The 22,553-nt window shown below is 39.1% G+C and overlaps 1 protein-coding gene across 5 annotated transcripts in view; it reads right to left on the bottom strand.

Annotated features, from left to right (window-relative positions):
* Positions 1 to 13,551: 13,551 nt before the first annotated feature.
* The window catches only part of LOC131462750 (RNA-binding Raly-like protein), a 103,810-nt gene continuing 94,808 nt past the window's right edge, over positions 13,552 to 22,553 (bottom strand). For all 5 annotated transcript variants that reach the window (XM_058634275.1, XM_058634261.1, XM_058634269.1 and 2 more), the window contains 3 exons: positions 20,085 to 20,254; positions 18,586 to 18,624; positions 13,552 to 16,921 (listed from right to left, as the gene is read on the bottom strand). In XM_058634275.1, coding sequence (XP_058490258.1) covers positions 18,592 to 18,624; positions 20,085 to 20,254 — 203 coding nt within the window. In that variant the 3' untranslated portion in view covers positions 13,552 to 16,921; positions 18,586 to 18,591. The remainder of the gene's footprint in view (positions 16,922 to 18,585; positions 18,625 to 20,084; positions 20,255 to 22,553) is intronic.

Raw genomic sequence — 22,553 nt, forward strand, 5'->3', positions numbered from 1 at the left:
TAGTATGTTGTCCAAAATCACCTAAAAAAGTCATAGTATAGTATGTCGTCCAAAATCAACAAAAAAATTCATAGAATAGTATGTCGTCCAAAATCAGTCAAAAAAGTCATAGTATAGTATGTCGTCCAAAATTATCTAAAAAAGTCAAAGTATAGTATGTCGTCCAAAATGACACCAAAAAGTCATAGTATAGTATGTCGTCCAAAATCACTCAAAAAAAGTCATACTATAGTATGACGTTCAAAATGACAGCAAAAAGTCATAGTATAGTATGTCGTCCAAAATCACTCAAAAAATGTCATACTATAGCATGATGTCCAAAATGACAGCAGAAAGTCATAGTATAGTATGTCGTCCAAAATCAGTCAAAAAAGTCATAGTATAGTATGTCGTCCAAAATCACCAAAAAAAGTCATAGTATAGTATGTCGTCCAAAATCAGTCAAAAAAGTCATAGTATAGTATGTTGTCCAAAATCACCAAAAAAAGTCATCGTATAGTATGTCGTCCAAAATCAGTCAAAAAAGTCATAGTTTATTATGTTGCCCAAAATCAGTCAAAAAAGTCATAGTATAGTATGTCGCCCAAAATCAGTCAAAAATGTCATAGTATTGTATGTTGCCCAAAATCAGTCAAAAAAGTCATAGTATAGTATGTCGTCCAAAATCAACCAAAAAATTCATAGAATAGTATGTCGTCCAAAATCAGTCAAAAAAGTCATAGTATAGTATGTCGTCCAAAATCATCTAAAAAAGTCATAGTACAGTATGTTGTCCAAAATCACCTAAAAAAGTCATAGTATAGTATATTGTCCAAAATGTCACCAAAAAGTCCTGGTATAGCATGTCGTCCAAAATCAGTAAAAAAAGTCATAGTATAGCATGTGGTCCAAAATCAGTCAAAAAAATCATAGTATAGTATGTGGTCCAAAATCACCAAAAAAAGTCATAGTATAGTATGTCGTCCAAAATCAGTCAAAAAAGTCATAGTATATTATGTTGCCCAAAATCAGTCAAAAAAGTCATAGTATAGTATGTCGTCCAAAATCAGTCAAAAATGTCATAGTATAGTATGTTGCCCAAAATCAGTCAAAAAAGTCATAGTATAGTATGTTGTCCAAAATCACCTAAAAAAGTCATAGTATAGTATGTCGTCCAAAATCAACAAAAAAATTCATAGAATAGTATGTCGTCCAAAATCAGTCAAAAAAGTCGTAGTATAGTATGTCGTCCAAAATGACAGCAACAAAGTCATAGTATAGTCAGTCAGTCAGTCATCATCTACCGCTTTATCCTCAACCAGAGGGTCGCGGGGGGTGCTGTGCCAATCTCAGCTACATCGGGCGATAGGCGGGGTACACCCTGGACAGTTCGCCAGTCCATCGCAGGGCCACACACAGATAGAGACAAACAACCATTCACTCTCACACTCACTCCTATGGTCAATTTGGAGTGTCCAATTTACCTATCCCCACATTGCATGTTTTTGGACTGTGGGAGGAAGCCGGAGTACCCGGAGAGAACCCACGCACACACGGGGAGAACATGCAAACTCCATGCAGAAAGGCCCTTGTTCCAACCGGGGCTCGAACCCGGGTCTTCTCGCTGCAAGGCGAGAGTGCTAACCACTACACCACCGTGTGGCCCTCATAGTATAGTATGTTGCCCAAAATCAGTCAAAAAAGACATAGTATGCTGTCCAAAATCAGTCAAAAGACATAGTATAGCATGTCGTCCAAAATCACTTAAAAAGGCATAGTGTAGCATGTCGTCCATAATGAGACAAAAAATTCATAGTAAGCAACTAAGCATATTTATGAAGACAATAACAACAAGGTGGCAGCATGTGTAACACTTTAGTTGAAATGTCGGGAGGAACAGGACTTCTAATTCTGCATCGTCTCCACAGTGCAGATGATTCATTATGTTCCTGTGTAAATCTTCACTGAACATGCAACAGAATAAGGAGGCTGAACATACACTGAAGAACACAGCACACACTCTGGCTGAGGCTCTGTGCTTCCCAGCGATCCATCTGTGCTCTCATAGAGTCACAGCAGTTATTTTTACAGTACGTGACTCATCAACACACACACACACACACACACATACAATCTTGAACAGCATTCTTAGTGAGGACACTCCTAACCCTAACATAATCCAAATTCTAATGCTAATCCTAAAACCCAAGTCTTGTCCCTGAAAAAGCCCTTTAAAATTATTATTATTGACACAAGTTGACACACAGACACACTATCCACAGCGTTGTTCTCAGAAGGCAATCTAACTAATGAAGTGTGTGAAAAGACATCTGTGTTCCATTTTCAATTTGCGATAACATTAATGACCTCACAGACACATTTGTATGCAACAGGATTTACGGCACGTCTGTTCACAAGACAAACCATTTCGACATCTGCAATCACAAGGCTGGAATTTAAACATGAATGTGTGTGTGCATATATGGTAATATAATAGCATGGCATTTGTTAGTGAAACTTTTTTTTTCTTTTTTTTAATTCATTATTATTATTACTATTATTATTGTTATCATTATTATTATTATTATTATTATTAATAATAATAATAATAATAATAATAATATTTGATTAAGAATCGTCCGTACTGCAACATAATACAGTGTCTACACTGGTGCGTGCGTGTGTGTGTGTGTGTGTGTTTGAAAGTGAGTGTAAATAGTAATCATGTCTCAGAAGATTTGAACCCAAAAAGCACAACACAGAAGCAGGCATGGTGCAGATCAATCATTTTACTTACAGAGGTCAGGCTGTCCAAATACACAGGCAGAAAAATCCAAAAAGGATGAGCAGAATGTTAGGATAGATGCGAGACAGTGTGGCAGAGAACTGTGGAAAAGAGGTGGTATTGTCTAATTGGGGAAATGAGCCACAGGTGGGCAGGAGATAATGACGCTAGCGGAAGTGATTGCCATACAGGTTCTGAAACGACAAGAGTTGTAATTAGAATAGAATAAAAGCTGCAAGCAGCATTGTGCGGACCCTTGCAAATGGTCCGATGATTTCTGGCTGGGTCACTCGTGTCACATATAAAGTTCTGAGCTGATCGCTCACTTCCTGTATCGTGGCGAATGGTCGAAATCGTTGCCACGCCCTTTTGAATCTGCAAGGCCTTTTGATAACTTTTCATCGTGACGAATGATGTGTCTACTACAGATGCTGGTGCAACATAGTTTTCTGTCAAAACACAGAAAGGTTATATTACAAAGTATAGGAGAACTCGTGACAGTAAATAGTCTAAATACTGATACCTTATAAAGCCTGTATGCAACAGAAGCAGTGTACGCATGTAAAGCATATTAAAAACAATTGCTGTTACTGCTGAGAAAGGGTTAAATCTGTCTGAGGAGGTGATAAAACCAACACAAAGAGCTGAAAGATGCTAACATGCAGACCCAGTGGTCACGTCAAAGCCATCGGGTCTGCATAGAATCCAGCACACGTGGAAATACTTACATTTTAGACGGTCATTAAATCAGACGAGCCTCTCTCACCACGTAGAGTCAGCCATCTCCTGGATTGTTGGACTCTCTGGAGCTCGCTCCACCACCTCCTCCTCCTCATAAAGTCCTCCACATTACCCCAAGCAGCTGTTTGAGAAAATCAAATTATGCATGGAGATAAAATTCAAATTCCGCAGCCGCTCTCAGTGGAACTTATGATTTATTGATACTGCGGAGCAGACATTAACGCTGTCATCAGGATTAAACCTCATCAGGCTTAAGTTAAGATCAGCTCCCACTCCGATGTCTTTATTATATTTCTGCCAGTTTGCTGGGAGGTTAATCCTGTTTTGGGGACACACTGATTGACAGTCATTGCAGGGTTTGTACATTAGTGCTTCCCTTGTTATGTCTAACCTTTTCAAAGGTTGCACCATTTCATTTGACATTTCAGAAACAGCCCTTTCGCTTCGAAGGGCAAACCATCACTGAACAACAATGAACTTCTTTTGTCCGACATGTTGCAAAACCCAGAACAACAGAAACCTTTTTTGTGTGTTGGTAGCACCTTTCTTTTTATGACATTTAAGGAAAGTCCATTGTGTAAAAATTAGCAACAGGGAGACTTTCTTTTTTTTGGCAGTGCATCAGAGACGTACGGTGGCCTTCCTGGACCTGAAAGAATGTCATTCTTTGATTTCATGACGGTGCAAAAATGGCAGCCTCTGTAAAGCAAGCCCCTAAAGCCTAAAGCCTTTCCTACATATAAGAGTCTTATTGTAAGATCATGAAAACTGAACAACTGTATATTCACATTCTGCCAATAACCCTTCCTAAATGTCACTTACTGTACCTTTAAAGAACTAACAGACTTGAAAAATGTTCCAAAAGCTGTCGTAGCCAACAGATGGACAGTAGTCTACTCCATTTTCTTGCCATCAAAGTGTTTTCTTTCAGTGGTTCTGAAAAGCAAAAATAAATAAATATACATTTTGAATGTTAAGAAAAGAACAAACTCGGAATGTTCCATATTATTTATTCAAGGGAAACGTAATTCACAGACAATCCCACATGATTACCCTTGAAAACATGTTTCAACAACAGAAGAAACCCCACTTTTCACTCACCCATGTCTTTATCTTACAAAATACAAACTAAACAGAGCAAAAGCAGTACCAGCAGAAAGCACATGGGGGCAGTGTAGCCACGACTGAGACCAAACTCCTAAAAAAAATAAAAAAATAAAGTTTAATGACTACATAAATTAAACGAGAGTTAGAACAGTGAAGGCATTACAAGTTGAGACTTGCTTGACACAGATACAATAATAGCATTTATTTACACTCAGGGGCCAATTTATTAGGTACACAAGACATCTGCTTCGAGGCTCAATGCGATGTACTTTCAGAGATGGTGTTCTTTTGTAACGAGTGGTTGCTGTCGTGCGATTGGCTGATTCGATATATATATATATATATATATATATATATATATATATATGTGCTAACAAGCAGCTGTTTATGTGCTCTATGATTAAAATCCACCTCTGGCTATGTGACTTACTCGCGTGTCTTCCCCCACTAATGGAGTCGTGTCAAATTAACAATCACATTATCACATCACATCAAATAAATCCGCGCGCTCATTCCGTTTTACGCTTCTGTATCCGAGTAATTAATGAAATACTAATCCTGAAATTAGATTTCATCTCATTAGCATCAGTCAGGACCTTTTGCAGTTCCTCTGCAAAGACTGTGACACCTTAAATTGGGATGGATGTATTTTTTTTTTTTTTTGGAAACTAAAGCAGCAACAGCCACAAGGCAGAGCTGAAAACTTTCTGTCAGAGAAAAAAAGAGAAATCAGCTCAACTGTTGTTCCCACACTGGGTCACAGTAGGGGTTTTCCTTTCTTCTACCTCTTCATACAAAAGGAAAGCCTAAGTCTTTGCACCGCCTTGGCCGCTGCTCCGTCATTCCACTATGCCGGTATTGATTGCATCAAGTTCTCTCCAAATGGATGAATAGAATAACCTTCCTCTCTGTGTCCATTTCCTTTTCTGCTCATGGCAGAGACACAGAGAGGCTGCGCCAACGCTGAGCCGAAGAAACGAGGCAAGAAAGATTAGTCTGTGTGGTTCCCGCTCCACTGATCATGGACTGCTGGGCTTACAGCAACCTCAGACAATTCCTCTCATCCCCCACTCCCATCAACCTTCGGTTTAGCCCGGCTGGACACAGCTTTCACAGAATCAATCAGCATTGAGATATGGGCAGCTGGCACAGCGGTGACCGATTTTGGCATGCAAGGCTCTCCCTTAATAGACAAAAAGACAGGGGATCAATAGTCAATTTGGCCTTGGAATGAGGCTGGAATGGATGAAGGAAAATTCATTTTATTTTTCTCCTCTTAGCAGAAAAAGTCGGGAAAAGTGTGATGAACATGCAAGGCCCGTACACAGGTGGGAATCATCCATCTGTACATGACACACAGTGCAGAGAACACTGTAAGATAAGATTGTCTGTGATGTACGGTTTTATATATATGTATATACAGATAATGTGTTCAGAAAAATGCCCCTCACTGAAACACAGTGTATTGTTTTCTTTTCATGGTATAAAGAAATAAGCACAACATACACAGATTTGTAGCTTATTTTACCATTTCTTCTCATAGACTGTATATTAAAAAATGGAAGATGTCTCCAGGTTCCCCTCCTGAAGCTAACCTCTCCGTAGCCATATATGAAATAGCCACAAGTCTATGGGAAAATGAGTTCTTACTTGGATTTCCGATGTAGTAAACATTTTCTCGAGGAGTTAATGGTCTTCAATAGCTAGTTCCAGGTCTTCAATATAGCATGATGTCAATTTTTGTAAATTATGTTTCGAGGAGGAAAGCGATGAAGTACGACACATATGAGTGGACATCAGTGTCATTGACAGCCAGTATCGTCACTTTAGTTTGTTAACATGGACGACGTGACTGGTTGGCACTCGTTTCCAAAAGGTAGTTTTGTACGTGACACAATTATTTGTGCTTCCATTGTCAAATGTAAATGGTAACAAAATCCGTACCGTACCACTTTTAGCGCCCTATGGTTGGGAAACCTACCACGCCGGTCTGGTCTCTAAGGGGTGGCGCTGAACACGGTGCAGTCTTTTGGACAGTCCACAGAAAATGGTCACTTCCTGCCGTCAAAGGTGAGAGGATTCATGGCAGCCGCGCTGAAACTGCACTCAACCACTTGTTGAAAAGCAGCTTTCGCCTGTAAACAAACACACAACATGACGCAGTTTCCTCTGTATAAGTGGATGGAGTATGGACCAAAAACAGTTTCCTTTTGTAAGACCTGGTTATACTTAACATGAAGTAGTTTAAATATTTTCCACTGAAGATCGAATTTCCCAGCAGACACTTTTGAAGGTGAGGTGAGAATAAGCCCTCATCTAGAGAAGTGAGACACAGTAGTGATTGTGCGTCCTCATTGTAGAAACACATCTTGACAAGGTGAAGACGTTCATGCTGCAAACATAGAAAATGACAGAAATGAGTTGTCTGACATAAAATAGAGATCAAGAGAGCGAGACAGAGAAGACACGTGGGTGTGGATGTCGTATATTTAGGTTCAGAAAGTTCCCAGGCTTTTTTTTAGAGGGCACAGTTACCCCAAACTGTTATTCATTTTCAGTTTTTGACCAGAATTATTATATAAAACATGGAATATCTCTGAAAGTAGCATGAAATATGGACATAAATGTGTAATCCTAGACTAGTTTTTTTCATATTCTCTACAATATTAATGTCATAATTTGACTCTTCGGGGGTGACCTGAGCCCCAGGTTGTGAACGAGTTGATTATACCCAGTAATTGTATATATCAAGTAGATCAAACATGCACTGCCACGCCTCGGAAAAAGTAAAATCCCGCTCATGCACTTATCATCATTAAAAAGCCTATTTTCATGCTTTAATTTCACTAATAACACTGTACTTACATTTCACTTGAGCTGAATGTTGAATGCAGCACTCAATCTTGTAATAAAGTAATTTCTTTTTTTTCTACTCTGCATCCAGGCAACCAAATACTCAAATCACCACTTTCTCTGTAAAAATCCATAGTGTTTGAGTGCCGGCTGCACACGCCCCCCCCCCCCATTTAGAAATACAATTTTACCCTGCTCACAGCATTTGAATGCCTTGTCACAATGTAAATGATAATTATGACAGCTGGGACCGAAATGACAATAATTTTCGGTTGTGAATGAACAGACAGCGGCCTCTCAAGAGCATAATTGGAGCGACGGAAACCTGAGGGATTGTTCTCTACACATTTACTGCCCGTAATTATAACGTGACTACACTATCATTTTCCCATTGAGGCGCATAATAACATATTTCCATTAGGAGCCTGTATCCACAAAAAAGGTATGGCACTTCTCACACAGCGTACAGACGTTATGAGCCGGGAGGGAAACTATGGATGAGTGTGGATATTTGATTTGTTGTTTGATTAGAAAATGTTGATCAGTTAATCAATCATTATTACATTTATTCAATTTGTTGTACATACGCTATGTTACCAACAATCCATTCACTTAGAAATGTCCAATGTTTTTCACTGATAGAGCTTAAAATTTACATTTTTATCAGTCCTTGTTTGTCTCTGTGTCCCTGTGATGGACAGGTCACCAGGTCGCCTTTCACCCCATGTCAGCTGGGATTGGTACCAGCGCCCCCCTGTGACCCTGTGGAGTATAAAGTGGTGCAAGATGAATAAAGCAATGAGCTTGAATCAGACTTTGCAACAGTAGCTCTACTCACAATCGCATTTTTCTCAGTGAATTTGATTTCGCACAATATCGTCAGAGTAAAAGCTTGAAGAAAAGCGCATGCTGCTCTCTCTTGAAATGCCCATCCCTCGTGAAAACATGGCCTGAGGGTTGCTGGAAGTGTTAATGTTGTTATCCTCGGGCTGTCCTCCAACCTGCTCGACCTCACCATGGGCAAAGTACAAAGGAAGGGATTTGGCTGTGGAGTGACACCTTGAGACGTGCTGCAAAGAAGTCCTGCTGCTTCAAAAGAGACGAGTCGAAAATGATCTTCTCTCTTTATCTCCCCGTGTCAGTCCGTCTGTCTGTCTGTCTGTCTGTCTGTCTGTCTGTCTGTCTGTCTGTCTCACCCTCACGTCCCAGATTCAGAAACACAGATAAATGCGTCTTGTATATCTCGTAAGGTCACGGCGCCCTGAGTGTGACTGAGAACTTTTTCTCTGGATTAGAGTGATTTATTGATTCAGAACAATTACAGCAGAACTGCAGGGATAACAGCTCACATGGTTGCAAAGGTAATGAGGATTACTTAGATCCCCCACTGTAGGTGATACGTTTCACCTCTTTCCTAGTTTTCCTGCTGGCTCCTTAATGTTTTATGATACAACTTAATCGGGAGCCTGTTGCTTTAGCTCGACATTTGTTTTTCATTAAAAAGCAGTGGTTGGTCAGCAGTCACATTAGAACAGACTGTTCTAAAGCTGCAGCTGCTCTTATACATCATTTTATTTACTACTAAACAATGAAGTATACTAGAGGATAACACATGTAACTGCAAGGTGCAAAGAAACCGTTTGGTTGCGGATGTGGAACACCAAAAATATGGGAAATAATAACTCCACGTTCAACAACTATGGTGATCAGTAATTTTATTTGTTCAGATACTAAGTAATAAGTAGAAAAATCACGATATTTATGATTTATGGAAGTTCTAAAATAGGTCAGATTCGACCAAACACAGGATGAAGGTTAAAAAAAAAAACATCCATTGGTCGCTGGATCGTGGATTATTACAGCAGAAACTGTAGAAAACTTCAGCTCCCTCTTGTGGCTCAGAGGTGTACTGCAGATTTAAAATGTGGGCTAAAGACTACAGACAAAAATGTTGTAAATGTATCCCCTCAAATGTCTGATATTATTATTTTTCAACAAGATTCTCCAAGATTGTTGAAATCTTTTGAAAATATACAAATAAAACAAGAAAACTACACCAACAGAGAAGAAATTGTTACCTAAAAGACTTGGAAGAAGACCGGATGCAACATACAATATAGTATCAGTGAGTGACAGTTTGAAATACAACAAACCACTATGTGTAAATTGTCAATGATTGTCTTAATGAGGTCATCTAATCCTCCTCTCTGAAGTCTACTTTATATTCTCATGTCTCAGTTTACTGAAAGTGGCCGTGAAAGTGCTACTCACTCTTTTTTGGACTTTCAGTTCTCGCGCGACATTTTATCTGTGCTGAAACTGCAAATCCACACCTCACATACGTTACGGTTGTCTATTTCTGACTTAAATCCAACAGGATTAACCTTTATGACTCAAGCCGCTCTCCCATCACACCTACACCCAACACAGTACATCACTGTGATGTGAATCTGGCTTCAAATGACCCAGCTGATGGATGTTTCTTGATGGCTTTTGCAACACACGCTGGGGGAGTGATTGTTCTCCACTGTATCCAAATCAATGTAATATCGTCCCACTGGGATAGAAGAGTGTCGGAATAAACCGGCACTGGAGCATTCAAATCCTCTTTCCATGTGCGTTACTGTCGAACGTCTGAAAGAGAAGATCAGCTCTATATTTGACGACACGACGACGCCGAGTGTCTCCACTGAGAGCAGCTAAAGGATAAGCGTGGTATTGGACGTGATAACACTTCTGCGGGTCATGCTTCACTGCTGCTGCTGCTGCTGTGACTTCTGCTGATTTCATTATGGAGATTGAAAACCCAGGATAACTCCGATTATTGGCAACATGTGCAAATTCGTTTCAACACTTTTCAAATCAAACCTGCAAAACATGCTCACCATGCACCCTCGAGCTAATATAATATAAATGTTAATTGCGATTTGTGCAGCGAGCTGTGGAAATTAATGTTTGCAATAAAGCAAAGGCTCTCACATCGTCAACTTTTGGAATACAGCGGGGGCTTTTAGACTTTATATTTAACTGTAAATGAGAATATATACACTAATTCCTTATGTGCCGTCTACTCGAGGCACAATATGCCATGTTGTTTTTCTACGTTTCCTATAATTCCTGGTGTTTTCAATGCATTTTTTACTACGTCTCCTGCTGTAAAATTGCATAATCCCCCATTATGGAACTAATAAAGGATAATCTTGTATTACATAGTATATTCAGTAAAATAATATAAGACGAAAATCTGGCTTGAAATCATGTTTATTTTGTCTGCCACTGCATCCGTGTGCAGTGGTAGGATAATTTAAAGATGCAAATCTGTACACAAGCAAAAGCACTGAGCTAGATTCTCACATCATTTGCTCCCCTAATGGAGGATGACAAGTTCCATTTTCTGAATTGAATCTGTCGGCTCCCACACGTGCACGGAGTAATAAATTTGTTTAAATTCGAAAAAAAAAAACGTTGCCTGCCTTTCTAAATCAATGTAGTCACCAACACCAGCCACAGCAAAAAAAATCAACATTAAACTTGACATCTCCAGTGGAAGCAACTCTTCAGTCCCTTTCATCCTAAGGGTGAATGTCATTGCTGATTATTTGTTTTTTCTCTTTCCAAAAGGAGAGGTTCATCTCCATAGAAACGGGTAAGTGTATTAAAGCAGAGGTGAAATGTCTCCCTCGTACACACCGACAACATCTGTGTTCGCTCACGCCGAGGACTGGCAGGGTGGATGTGATACAGCAGGTTAATTGTGTGTGTGTGGCGCTGACGCTGGCTCTCATTAACCTTACTGCATTAGCTTTTACTGTGGATAAATGGAGGGGGCTTTAAATGGACCATCTGTCGCTGCCCACCTACCTTTACTGAGCCTCCAACAGAGAGCGAGTGACACACGGAAACCTTTCAAGGACATTAGTGTTGTAATCTAACAAGGAGGTAATAAGACACAAAGTCCCTGCTGCTGAGCTCAGGCAGGTTACAACACTGAAATGATTAGCTTCAAAGTCGGAACTGTTATTTTTTCTTTTTTCTCTGAGCAGTTCAAAGAATTTAAACCCTCTAAAAGATAAAACATTTTTTCCAGAAAGTTTCCTAAACAAGGCACTGTTTTAATAAATGTCTTCATATATACACACAACACCCCAAAATGACTCTAAAGCTGTATTATATATGAAATACACAACAGAGATGTGTGACAGCAAATTCAAGAGCAGGTTGGCGGTGTTTTGAGATGTTCTTTCAAAACACTAGTTTTCATGTGGACATGTGTCATAACTCAACATTTCAGGTGAGGTTAGCGGACCTTTTCTTACCGACATTTCAGTCGACATCATTGTTTACCTGCAGCTCACACTGTTCCTCCCAACTGTGACATTTCACAGTCTCACTGTGAAGTTTAAAAATGGATCAGCCATTATATTATATTTCTGAGAGCTGCACTTAAAACTTAAAAGCCACTGAAAACTCGACTTTAAAACCTCCGTATTAAATATCATGACTATACTATTGAGTTAATGTTAAAGGTAGTACAGTATGTGTTAAAAAGCTTAAAATAGAGACAGAAAACATTGCAGGTGCTGGTTGCCAGATATTTAAAAAATACTGAAATGTGACACTGCAGGTATACAAGGGGTTAAATTGTGTTCATGCACATACATTACCTATTGTGGACATTGAAAGTGTGTCTGCTTTAAAGCGCCGGAAAAAAAGCGCGTCAGAAATTCTGAGCGATACAGAACCTAAATACCCAAATACAGACATAAACAAAATTTACCGCGACAAATAAACATTTATTTTGCGTAAATATCACTTCTAACATTTCATATATTGAATTCACCAATTTTCCACACTCTCTCATACGACGTTTTACCGGATCAAACATTTCTGGACATGTCTCATGGCCGCTCTTCCTGCAGCCAAACAGGAAGTGCCATCACCATAAATAGGCTGAAACAGGAAGTGATGTCAGTATTAAAAAAAAAATGGTTTAAAAAAATGCCTACTTTGTAAAAATATTAATTGTTGGAAATGCCAAAAACTATGCAGTTACGATTTGGGAACATAAATCATCATAACCAAATTTTCTACAAAAAGAAAAATACAAATATGTGCAATAAAATGCCTTAAGGGCAACAAAGTATTTCTTCAATCTGTGATGACATATCGTGGTATTTTAATGCCACATTATAATAAATATCTCACCTATATCACCTGTAAATTAGATGAATTAGGTTGCTACAGCATATTATATAATACATATCTTTCCTATATCACAAGTAAATTAATTAGGTTCATATGGCATATTGAATGTTAAATTGTTAAGTTATGTTTTCCCCTAAATCTTATTTTGTAAATTCACAAACATAAATAAATAAATAAATAGTTTCCTTTCTGAATCAGAAAATGGAATCTACTCTTTATCAACATATGAAGCCGTGTTCCCTGAAGCAACAGGGGCATGAGCTGTTGATAAGGGGTTTTAAGATAGTGGCGATGTTGCTGATCATGCAGCAAATTGACTGTGTGAGGTACAGTGATGTGACAAACTACCAAGACATTGGTTAAATTAAAAAACAAAACAAAACAAGGACAGCGAGAACAGCAAACAGTCATGTCTTTGGGAAATAATGGCACTTGACAGATTGATGTGTTCCTAATTGTCACAAACTTTGAGACAAACTCATGTTAATCAACAGCGGGTGGACAGAAAAACTCCCAGCCGAGTGTACACGGCGCTGTTTACAGGCCATCAGCGTTGACATTTGTGAAAAACAAGATGACAAGCGGCTGTTGTTACTGCTGACTGACGCTAATTTGACATGTATTCAAACACAGAGTGGCACAACTTGTTAAAGTGCCATTCTGATGACAACCGTGGCACATGCGCCACATAATCAACTATATAAATCATGATTAAATGAGAAGTGTGCATTGAAAGAAGATGGCGTGGTGATGAATGGGTTTTTAAGTGGCGTGTATCAATGTGTTCCACCAAATATTTACATACCATCTGTAAGCAATTATCATGTCTGCATTTGTGCGCCATGTTTATTTGTAAAATAAAAGTCTCCATCGCTGAAACGTTTGACTTGTTAAATGTGCGACACAAACATTTTTATTGACTGATAAGAACACAAATAAGTACGACAATGGGTTTTCTAGCTTTACAACAGTTGTAATATGCCGTTTTTTGTTTTCATACGTGAACAGAAAATACAAAGGTACGGTAAACATGCCTCTTGATAAAAATATCTTTACAAAAAAATGTACATTTCTATACAACAGTTGTCAGATACACACACCTCTACGGGCTCCACGATTTTGGTCAAAACCCTCAATCATCCGAACAAACTGTCAATATAGTATTTCAGCAACATTTCAAAATCAATAAAACGCCTCTTTTAAATTCTATTTGTGACAGAAATAAACGCGATAAAGACTATTTACAGTGTGAACTGAAAAGAGATGCTTTTAACGTGACCCGGGACAAATAACAACATTTAAAAGCAATGAGGGTTTTTTTTTCTTAATTTTTTTTGCAAAATACACGTCACCATACTGTTCAACAGGCTACCAGCAAAAAAGATAAACATGTAGCAGAGCCATTTCCCTTAAACATGTTTTTGGATACAAAAATAGTGCTAAATATTACACGTTATCATCATTCACCAGACATTTATTTTGAATGAGCTGCAGGACAGTCAGTATTTTTACTTTATTGAATGTAATTTTTTTTTGTATTTCTTTTGCCAGCACAGAGAAGGTGTGACCATGTTTTCATGAAATTGTGCAAGGTGACATTTCCTTCTTCTTTTTTTTTTTTTTTTACTCAAACTCGAGAGACCGTGGTTTTATTTTCAAAGCTTTTGTGCAAATAAAACAAACAGTGTGGCTTTTGTGTAAGATGATAAAAGCACTGAAATGTTAGAGATCACTGGGGTATTGATGCAATTTTCCTGGGAACCGTTTCTAACTGCTGAGGGTCAAATAATATTGTATTGAGAGATCCTTTATCTTTTTTCTTAAAAGCTGAAAGTGCTGCTAAATGTTTCAATAGATGTGATTGATGTAACCTTGACTGAATTGTGGGGATACAAGTGGAGATACTTAAAAAGCGAAGAGTTTTATTTCTCCAATTTGAGTAATACATCCTGAAAAGTACCAGAATAGACTATAAAAATGTTATATTAGTCAATTTAGATGTTTGCTTGCAACTTTTAAACAAGACCTTCAAAAGAAGAACTTGTTCATTTCGCTATCGGTCATTTCAAAAATATGGAGCAAATGAAAAGGATGTATGACAATTGGACGGCCGACGAGGTTCAGGATCTTTTGAGCGTATTTGTTGAGGAGGAGTTTCATAAGGATTTTGAGTTGGCGACACAGAACAACAGAGTTAAATAAGTTCCTGGAAGTGTTTAATAGGGAATGGACTAATAGCAAATACAGTGCTTCTTCTTCTTCTTCTTCTTCTATTTATAAATACTGTAGAAATGACCATAAAATCAGTGAAAAGCAAATAAGTTGTGACGCACTGCACATGACGTGACCTAATTGTCCAGCGATGCTTCAGCGCCACTGAAGAAACTAAAAATAGTGGCAGACAGATAATGTTTGTTCTTCAAAAGTGTTCGGAAAGCTCTTAATTTGATTCATTCCTCTTTTTTTTTTTTTTTTTTTACAGTACAACATCATCAGCATTCAAAACACCTGGTTTGTATTAGCTCTTGACAAGTACAGTACCTCCTCCGCCGTGGAAAAAAAAGAACCGAACATGATGTGAATAATGAACAGCAGAACACGCCGACACCCAATCACCTGTGACGCAATCCAATTTGTGGCAATTTAATTATCGTCGGGTTAATTATAATTGCTCAGCTGCAGGTTGAGCCACTAATTAAACGTTGATGCGTGAGCAGCTCCACGCGAACATGAACATCATGAGAAGTGGCAGAAATCGTGAACTTACCACCGATAGAAAACTGCACCAAACGAGTGTCAGCTTGTACAGTAACAATGATATTGACTTCTGTACTATTCCACATCTGTTTTCAGCTTCAGCTTTGTGTTGTCGTGTTCTTTAATCGTCTTATCGTGTGTATTTGTCAGTAATAACCAGAACCCATTGCCATTCGCTGCACAATGAGACAACAGTTCCCATGATCCAATGCTGCTTCCCAACATCAAACTCAGTGAAGGTCTACAACATGGTCGTAAGACCTGCTATGATGTATGGCTTATGGGAGACAGGTGGCAGAGCTGAAGATGTTGAGATTTTCGTTGGGAGTGAACCAGAATTAGAATTTGGGGGACAGCTCAGGTTGAACGGTTTTGGAGACAGAGTAAGAGAAGCAAGGTTGAGATGGTTTGGTCACATGTGGATGTTGAAGATGGAGCTGCCGGAGCAAAAGGACAACAGAGAAGGTTCATGGATGTTGCAAAGGAGGACATGAAGAGAAGAAGAGGACAAATGGAGGCAGACGATCCGCTGTCAGCGACCCCGAAAGGGAGAAGCCAAAACAAGAAGATTCCTACAAATATATTTAAAAATGCTTTCTTTTGCTCCTGCATCTATTTGAGCTACATAAAATAAAAAATCACTGCAGACTTCAGAGAGAGAGAGACAGAGTGATGGAGAGAGAGGAGAAGAAAGGGGCGTTGGCTCATTTGGAGCAGCAGCAATCTATGTTGGGATGCACAGCGCGAGCAGGGAGGAGGCCACTGAGACTCTAGGGTAAGGCTTCCTGGCAGGAGGCCGGTGCCAGCGTTGGCTTTCTACCACAGGAAGCCCTTTCTGCCTCTGAAACTTGGCAGGAGCGGGAATATGTGATGGTACAGTCCTGCAGGGCGTCTGTGTGATAAATGGATAAAGCAAGAGAAAAAGTCATGCTCTCAGCTACCGGCTGTATGTACAATATGAATGGACTCCAAACGAGGCAGCAACGACGTTTCGTACTTTTCTCTGGTTGTTCTGACCGTCGTTTATTCATGTGATGCTTGAGCAATAACAGAAATTCACTGGAAAAAAATGAAATAAAACATTACAGCGCAAACACATTTTCAGAAAAGCAACAATAAAATGATCAACATCGTCAATGTTCAAGTCCATTTACGTCCTTCTTTTTTTTTTTTGTTTTGTGGTTTTTCAGGACCAGGATCACCAGGACCAGGATGATACCGTCAGCCTCTTGCAATGAAATAGACGTTGCACAGATATATCCAGGTGGGTCGACTCAGGCCAAATGCATTAAAATGGATCTTGAATACATTTTCTGGGGGAGAGCAAATCACAGTCAGGTTTGTGCTGCACAGTTGGGGAACCTAAATGTGATTCAGCATCTCCTGAACACACAATTTATAATCCAGAAATGGGTGTCTTGATCCCTCAGAGACCCTTTGTTCTGTCTCCTGAAGGTGATGATGAATTCTTACAGAGGTTTCCACTCGCTCACCCTGCAGTGATAAAAAGAGAAATCTGACGATAAACAACCAAACACACAATTATAAAATGGCGTTTCCTTCCTCTAACACGCTGGCTGTTTATAATCAGATGGGGATTAAGTTGAATTTTAAAGCCTGTTCCATTTTAAATGGCCCCAGAAATGTATCAAGGGAAATGCAGAAGTGTTGCTATAACCAGAACTGCCTCTCTAATCCTTCTGGACATGATTTTTTGAGGTTCTTCTAAATGTTTTTTTTTATCCTTGCTGCACTCACAAGCAAAACACTAAAAAGAAACATATTCCCCACAACATCAGGAAGAACCAGTCATGTTTTTAAAAGCATACGATGAAAAAGAGTTGTGGAAAAGCAAATGAGGGAATTACAAGAAAGTAACATGTAGTTTAGTTTAAGTTTATCTGTTTGTTGTGAACATTTCCTAGCAGTACACAAGCTGTCAACATGGATAATGGATGGTAAAAAATTATTTATGATTTGACAAATGGACACAGTTAATCAATTATTGAAGTCAAACTGAATCATAATGCTTCTTCTTCTAGAACGGTTAACCCATAACCCAGATAAATCTGTTTTCTACAGATGAAGAATTAACCGCAATCGCACGAATGATGACCTTTTGTTTAAAGATTTGCCGTCATGGATTTATGGGTTAAATGCTTCTGATTGACTTATTAATATTTTTTTACGCCTACAAAAATTTGAAGCTTTACTGTCGTGGGATGTAATTAGCTTAGCTTAGAAAGCAGTAGGATATCTAGCTCTACTGTAGCTTGTGTTGTTTGATCAAAAAATTATAATGAATTGTAAACATTAGAGAATTTGTCATGTACTACATTTACCATTCACCATTTTGTTAAAGGGTCCAATGAAAGTAGCAATACTTGTGCATTTATAGATGAAAAAAAAAGTGTGGTCAAAAAATCCTACTTGAAAATCAGCAATCTTTCCTTTAGTGCGACTTTATGTTCATGCAACATGATTAAAATCCTCACACTGTGGTCCACACATAATAAAACACATGCAGGTCACACGATGAGCGTAATACTAAAACTAGACCAGATAATAAAAACCAGAGCATCAGTGAACTTCATTCTCTCAAGTTTCAAGCTTGACTACATTTTCGACATGATGAAATAATTTTTCCTTAAAAAGATGATTAACACCCAACAAAAAACAACTATAGCAAAAACACTACATCAAACCAAGGCTTAAAAGTATGCACTTGGATCTGTTAGATAATGAAAACTGTAACAGAGCTTAACTCGGCGTAGCGACATTATTCCTGCTATGAAAAGCTGGGCAGTGCCGAGCTAACGGATGATGTGGCCGCGTCATTACCCGCACGCCGAGAGACGAGAGGCGGGAAACTTTTTTACCTCAGGTCTCGCTCTCCATACCTCCTTCCACACAATGAGATGAATGCTGTTTATGGGCAGTTTTGGCCCAGTGGAATATCGTTGTCGCTCCCACTGTTGAATTTGACATTAGCTGCCCTTCAGTGGAGCTGGACCTTCAATTGTCATGACGCTCATGATTAAAGAATGTTCAGAGACGCTCGAGACACAGCTCGCTGGTCACGCCAGTTAATGAAGAAGTAATGCGTCGCCGTATCACAGAACACAGACGGACACTTGGAATAGAAATAGAGCTCTTACCTGATCTCAGTTGTCAATATCTGATACATGGTTCTCTATCTGAAAAGCAGAGCAGAGAGAAAAACACAGCGCGCTTTTAAAGTGGACATGGATTTAATCTCCCGCCAAAGGTCAGTATGTTCGGCAGAGGTGTTTTATTTTCGCGGGTACATTATCCCGCCCCGTGATCAGTGTGACCTTCAGAGAAACAAATAAATCTCTTTCAGCAGTTTTCTCCGAACAATAATCTCCTCCATTAGCGAGGACACAAGGCTCTCATCAAGGAGACCGAGCCCATGCTGATGCGATTAAAGGCTAATAAATAAAGCACAACGGGACAAAAGCATGGCCACGCGGCCTCAGCTGAACTCTCGGATGGCACCACTTGAACCTGAAAAAAAATATAATGTGAAATAAAAAAGAAAATGTCTTTGGTTTAATTGATGGCGATAGTTCATTGTTGAAGCTCTAATGATACACATTATTGTTATTAGGGTTGTTATTTCTATGAGTTCAGCAGAAATGTAAACAGCACGGCATAAAGGAGTTTGTGTAAATGCAACAAAGCAGAATCGTATTTTCTGACCAGAGAACCTTCATCACTAACAACACATGAGTGGAAATCAGGTGTTCATCAAGGATCTGTTCAAAATTTAATATCTTTTTGATTTCTAAGGGTTTTAAATTGAGAATGCAAAGATATTAATTGTTCCCCAAATCTGCTACAAACTGGCAATAGAATATAAAGTGGTTAAAGGTCCAGTGTGTGAAATGTTTCCATGAACAGAAATAAAATACAAATATTTAAAACGATGTTGACGATCACTTGAAAATGAAGAGCTGCTGTGTTTTTATTTTCTTCCAATTCCATGGTGGATGCCGTATTGTACTGGGGGTTTCAATTGGTTGCAATATGCATCTTCCCCCCTAGATGGCACTAAATACTACTCACTGGTCCTTTATTATTTTGATGGTGTGGTGATGGTGTGAAAAGCGATCTGCAGTGGGGGCTGTGATGTGTGACGTAAATTTGAAAATTTTGTAGTTCTTCTTTTGGCATCGACCCAAATCCAGACGTTCCATTATGTCAATACAGGTGACGCAGACCTGCTCAGGCCGTTCACCCTGTTGTAAATTGATGTAATATCAAAATGATCTTGGAGAAATGTGACAATCCTTCTCTTCCTTGTCCTACATTCAACATGGTAAGCTCCATCACATACCAGTGTCTTAAGCCCTTGGCTTTGATTGTGGCCTAAAAGTGTGTGCAAGAGCGCGAGCCTGGGCTTATAAAGAGCCACATTTCCAGTTTGAGCCGGGGTCGATGGGGAGAAACTGTCAGTCCGGGCGCCATTCACTCATGTGAAGCCGCACTCTGTGAGATCTGTGGCCATGAATAATTCTGAAAAATTTACTTTCCGAAAGCAAAGAGCGTGCGCCCACTTGAGAGCTCCCCAAAGTGCCTCTCTCTCTCTCTCTCTTCCTCGCTAGCTGTCAGCCCTGTCAGCCGTTTCTCTTACCAGATGGTGGCCGCCCTCCTCGTCGTAGTCGTCCTCGCATCCATCGGTCATCTCTCCCGCCTCCACGTCCAGCGCTCCGTCCCCGGCTTCCTCCCCGGAGTTTTCTGCCGTCTCTGACACGGACTCCTCATGCAGGGAGTCGCAGTTGTCCTCATACTTTCTCTGAGACTCTGAGTGAGACACGGGCGATGTTGTTAATACACAACATTGGTGGTTCATAACAATTCAAGGACTTTTCGAAGGACTTTCCAGAACCAATTCCCTTAAATACAACGATCAAGTGTGCTGACACTGCTTAAGTTGGGAGGGCAAACTTGTATGTCCACTTTTATTGATTTGCAGCACACTCTGCATCTGGACAAGTGATTGCCCTTAGGGTTTTGGTCAAAGTCAGTCTTTGTAATGTTTGTTTGTGAGCCACAGATCTTAGAATTTTCATTTCCCAGGCATCGTGTCAATTGCTCTCTCTTGCTTAACTTTACTCGCTCAATTTTTCTGCACGGAATCTCACATCAACGGCGGAGAGATACAATGGACAGTGTCCACAACACTGCTAGTAATTACAACACGACGTTTGTCCTGCGTAGGCCTACGTCCATCAAGCAATGCAGGGCATGAAACAGTAGGTGGCGGCGTAACAAACAAGCATTTACCTAAATATAAACTTAACTTCTTTCTTAAACAAAATAAAAGCACTTTCAATGACTATTGATGTCTATTTAGGGTTATTTTAAAAAACTTTCAAGTGCCTTGAAATGTTTTCACAGATGTAAAAAAAAAGGTTGAATAGAAAGAGAAGAAGCTTGAGTTCCTCCTTTATTGAAAATTGCTGCTTGCCCTCGATATTTCCTCCTCTACTCGTCTCCTCACTGTGCAACATCAATTTAATGTCCCTCGTCTCTCCCGTCTGTGACTTTCATTTCCGTTTATTAGCCTTTTTTTTTTTTTCTCGTACATCCTGTTCTTCAAACAATAATTTTGTTTCGTCTGTTCTTCTAAACGGCGCTACAGGCTCAGCAGTTCATTCAGTTCCGGCGTTCAATAAAAAGGGGGGAAAAGGGCAGGAGGACATTTACATCAATCCAAACACATTAATTTTACTGCCCTACAATCCGGAGATCTTTTAAAGTCTCTAATAATAAATCTTTGTTGGCTTTAGCCCCCTTTTTTTTCTCTCCCTCCTGTTATGTTTCTATCCATTTCCAGTTATTTTTTACAAAGACATGTGATAACCCAAACCAGGAAGTCAGGCTTTTATTCCGATTACCTGTGTCCATGCAAACAAAGTCATTACGATCACACCGATGGTTTTCTTTGGATAATGTAGAACCGTTTGTTGTCGCCAAAGCACCAAGCTGGTCCTCTAAACTAACCTGGACATAATAATAAAGTAGCAGAAGATGTCTCACTACTCTGAAGCTAAAGTGTAGATAAATGTTTCTGGAAGTCCACCCGGTGTTAAATTGAGGGGAATGAAGGAGCACTTTGGAGAAACTACTGAGGTGTGTTCAGTCAGAACGCAAAGTGAATTTTTGTCCAGTGCACTTCAGATAAATTTGACCAGTGGACCAAGGCGGCCGATGTGCCAGCTGTACAATACATTTGCTATTAGCTAAAAGACCCAGCAACTGTGCCTGCGGGAGTTCTTGTCTTCAGCTCACCTGGATCCGCAGTCTAATGTTTATGTATTTAGCTTCATTTTGTCCTCCCCTTTTTTTTTATTTTAATTTGTGAAGCAGATCCATAAAATGATGAATCTACAAATAAACGACTCGTCGTGTTGTTCACGTTCACTTTCAACATTTTTTTTTAAGACATTGTGTATTCAGAAACATTTAAGATTAAAAGCCTTCATGATTCTGTTCAGCCTTTTAATGTTGAGGGACATTTAAAGTTTGATTAAAAAAGGTTGTGTATCTTTAAAATATGTAGAGTAAGAAAATTACATTTCAGTTTTTACCACAGTGTGAATTAAAATGTAAAATAATTGGAGGGCTCGACATTTGTTGGACTTTAATATCGCAGATATTCTGAGATAATTCATCTATTATCGGCTTTAGCATATACCATTTCAATTGTGTTGGAGCATATTGTGTGAAATGGAACACATTGGTATGCTGTGTTTTTTATAATTTAATTTATAACCAAAAAGAATTCACATCATGTCTGAGAACTAAATTCATCACTTTTACATTCCATTCCATTTTCCCTTACGGTCTTAAATTCACTCTGTGTGTCATTCAACACTCCCAGGGGTTTTAATTTTGGCTAATATCTAGTTCAAGGATTACATTTAATTTATTATGTCTTATTATATTAATTTTTAATTTCCCAAAAGTCTAGTTTGATTTAAAGCTGATAAAGTACACGTCGAATGCCACTGATTTCCCATCTTCTCTGTTTTTCATGCTTTCACAAGTCAACTGGTGTTTTTTTTACTGTTCTGTTTGAGAACTTATCCTCACTTTT

Source organism: Solea solea, chromosome 1, assembly GCF_958295425.1.
Source record: "Solea solea chromosome 1, fSolSol10.1, whole genome shotgun sequence".
NCBI classification, from domain to species: Eukaryota; Metazoa; Chordata; class Actinopteri; order Pleuronectiformes; family Soleidae; genus Solea; species Solea solea.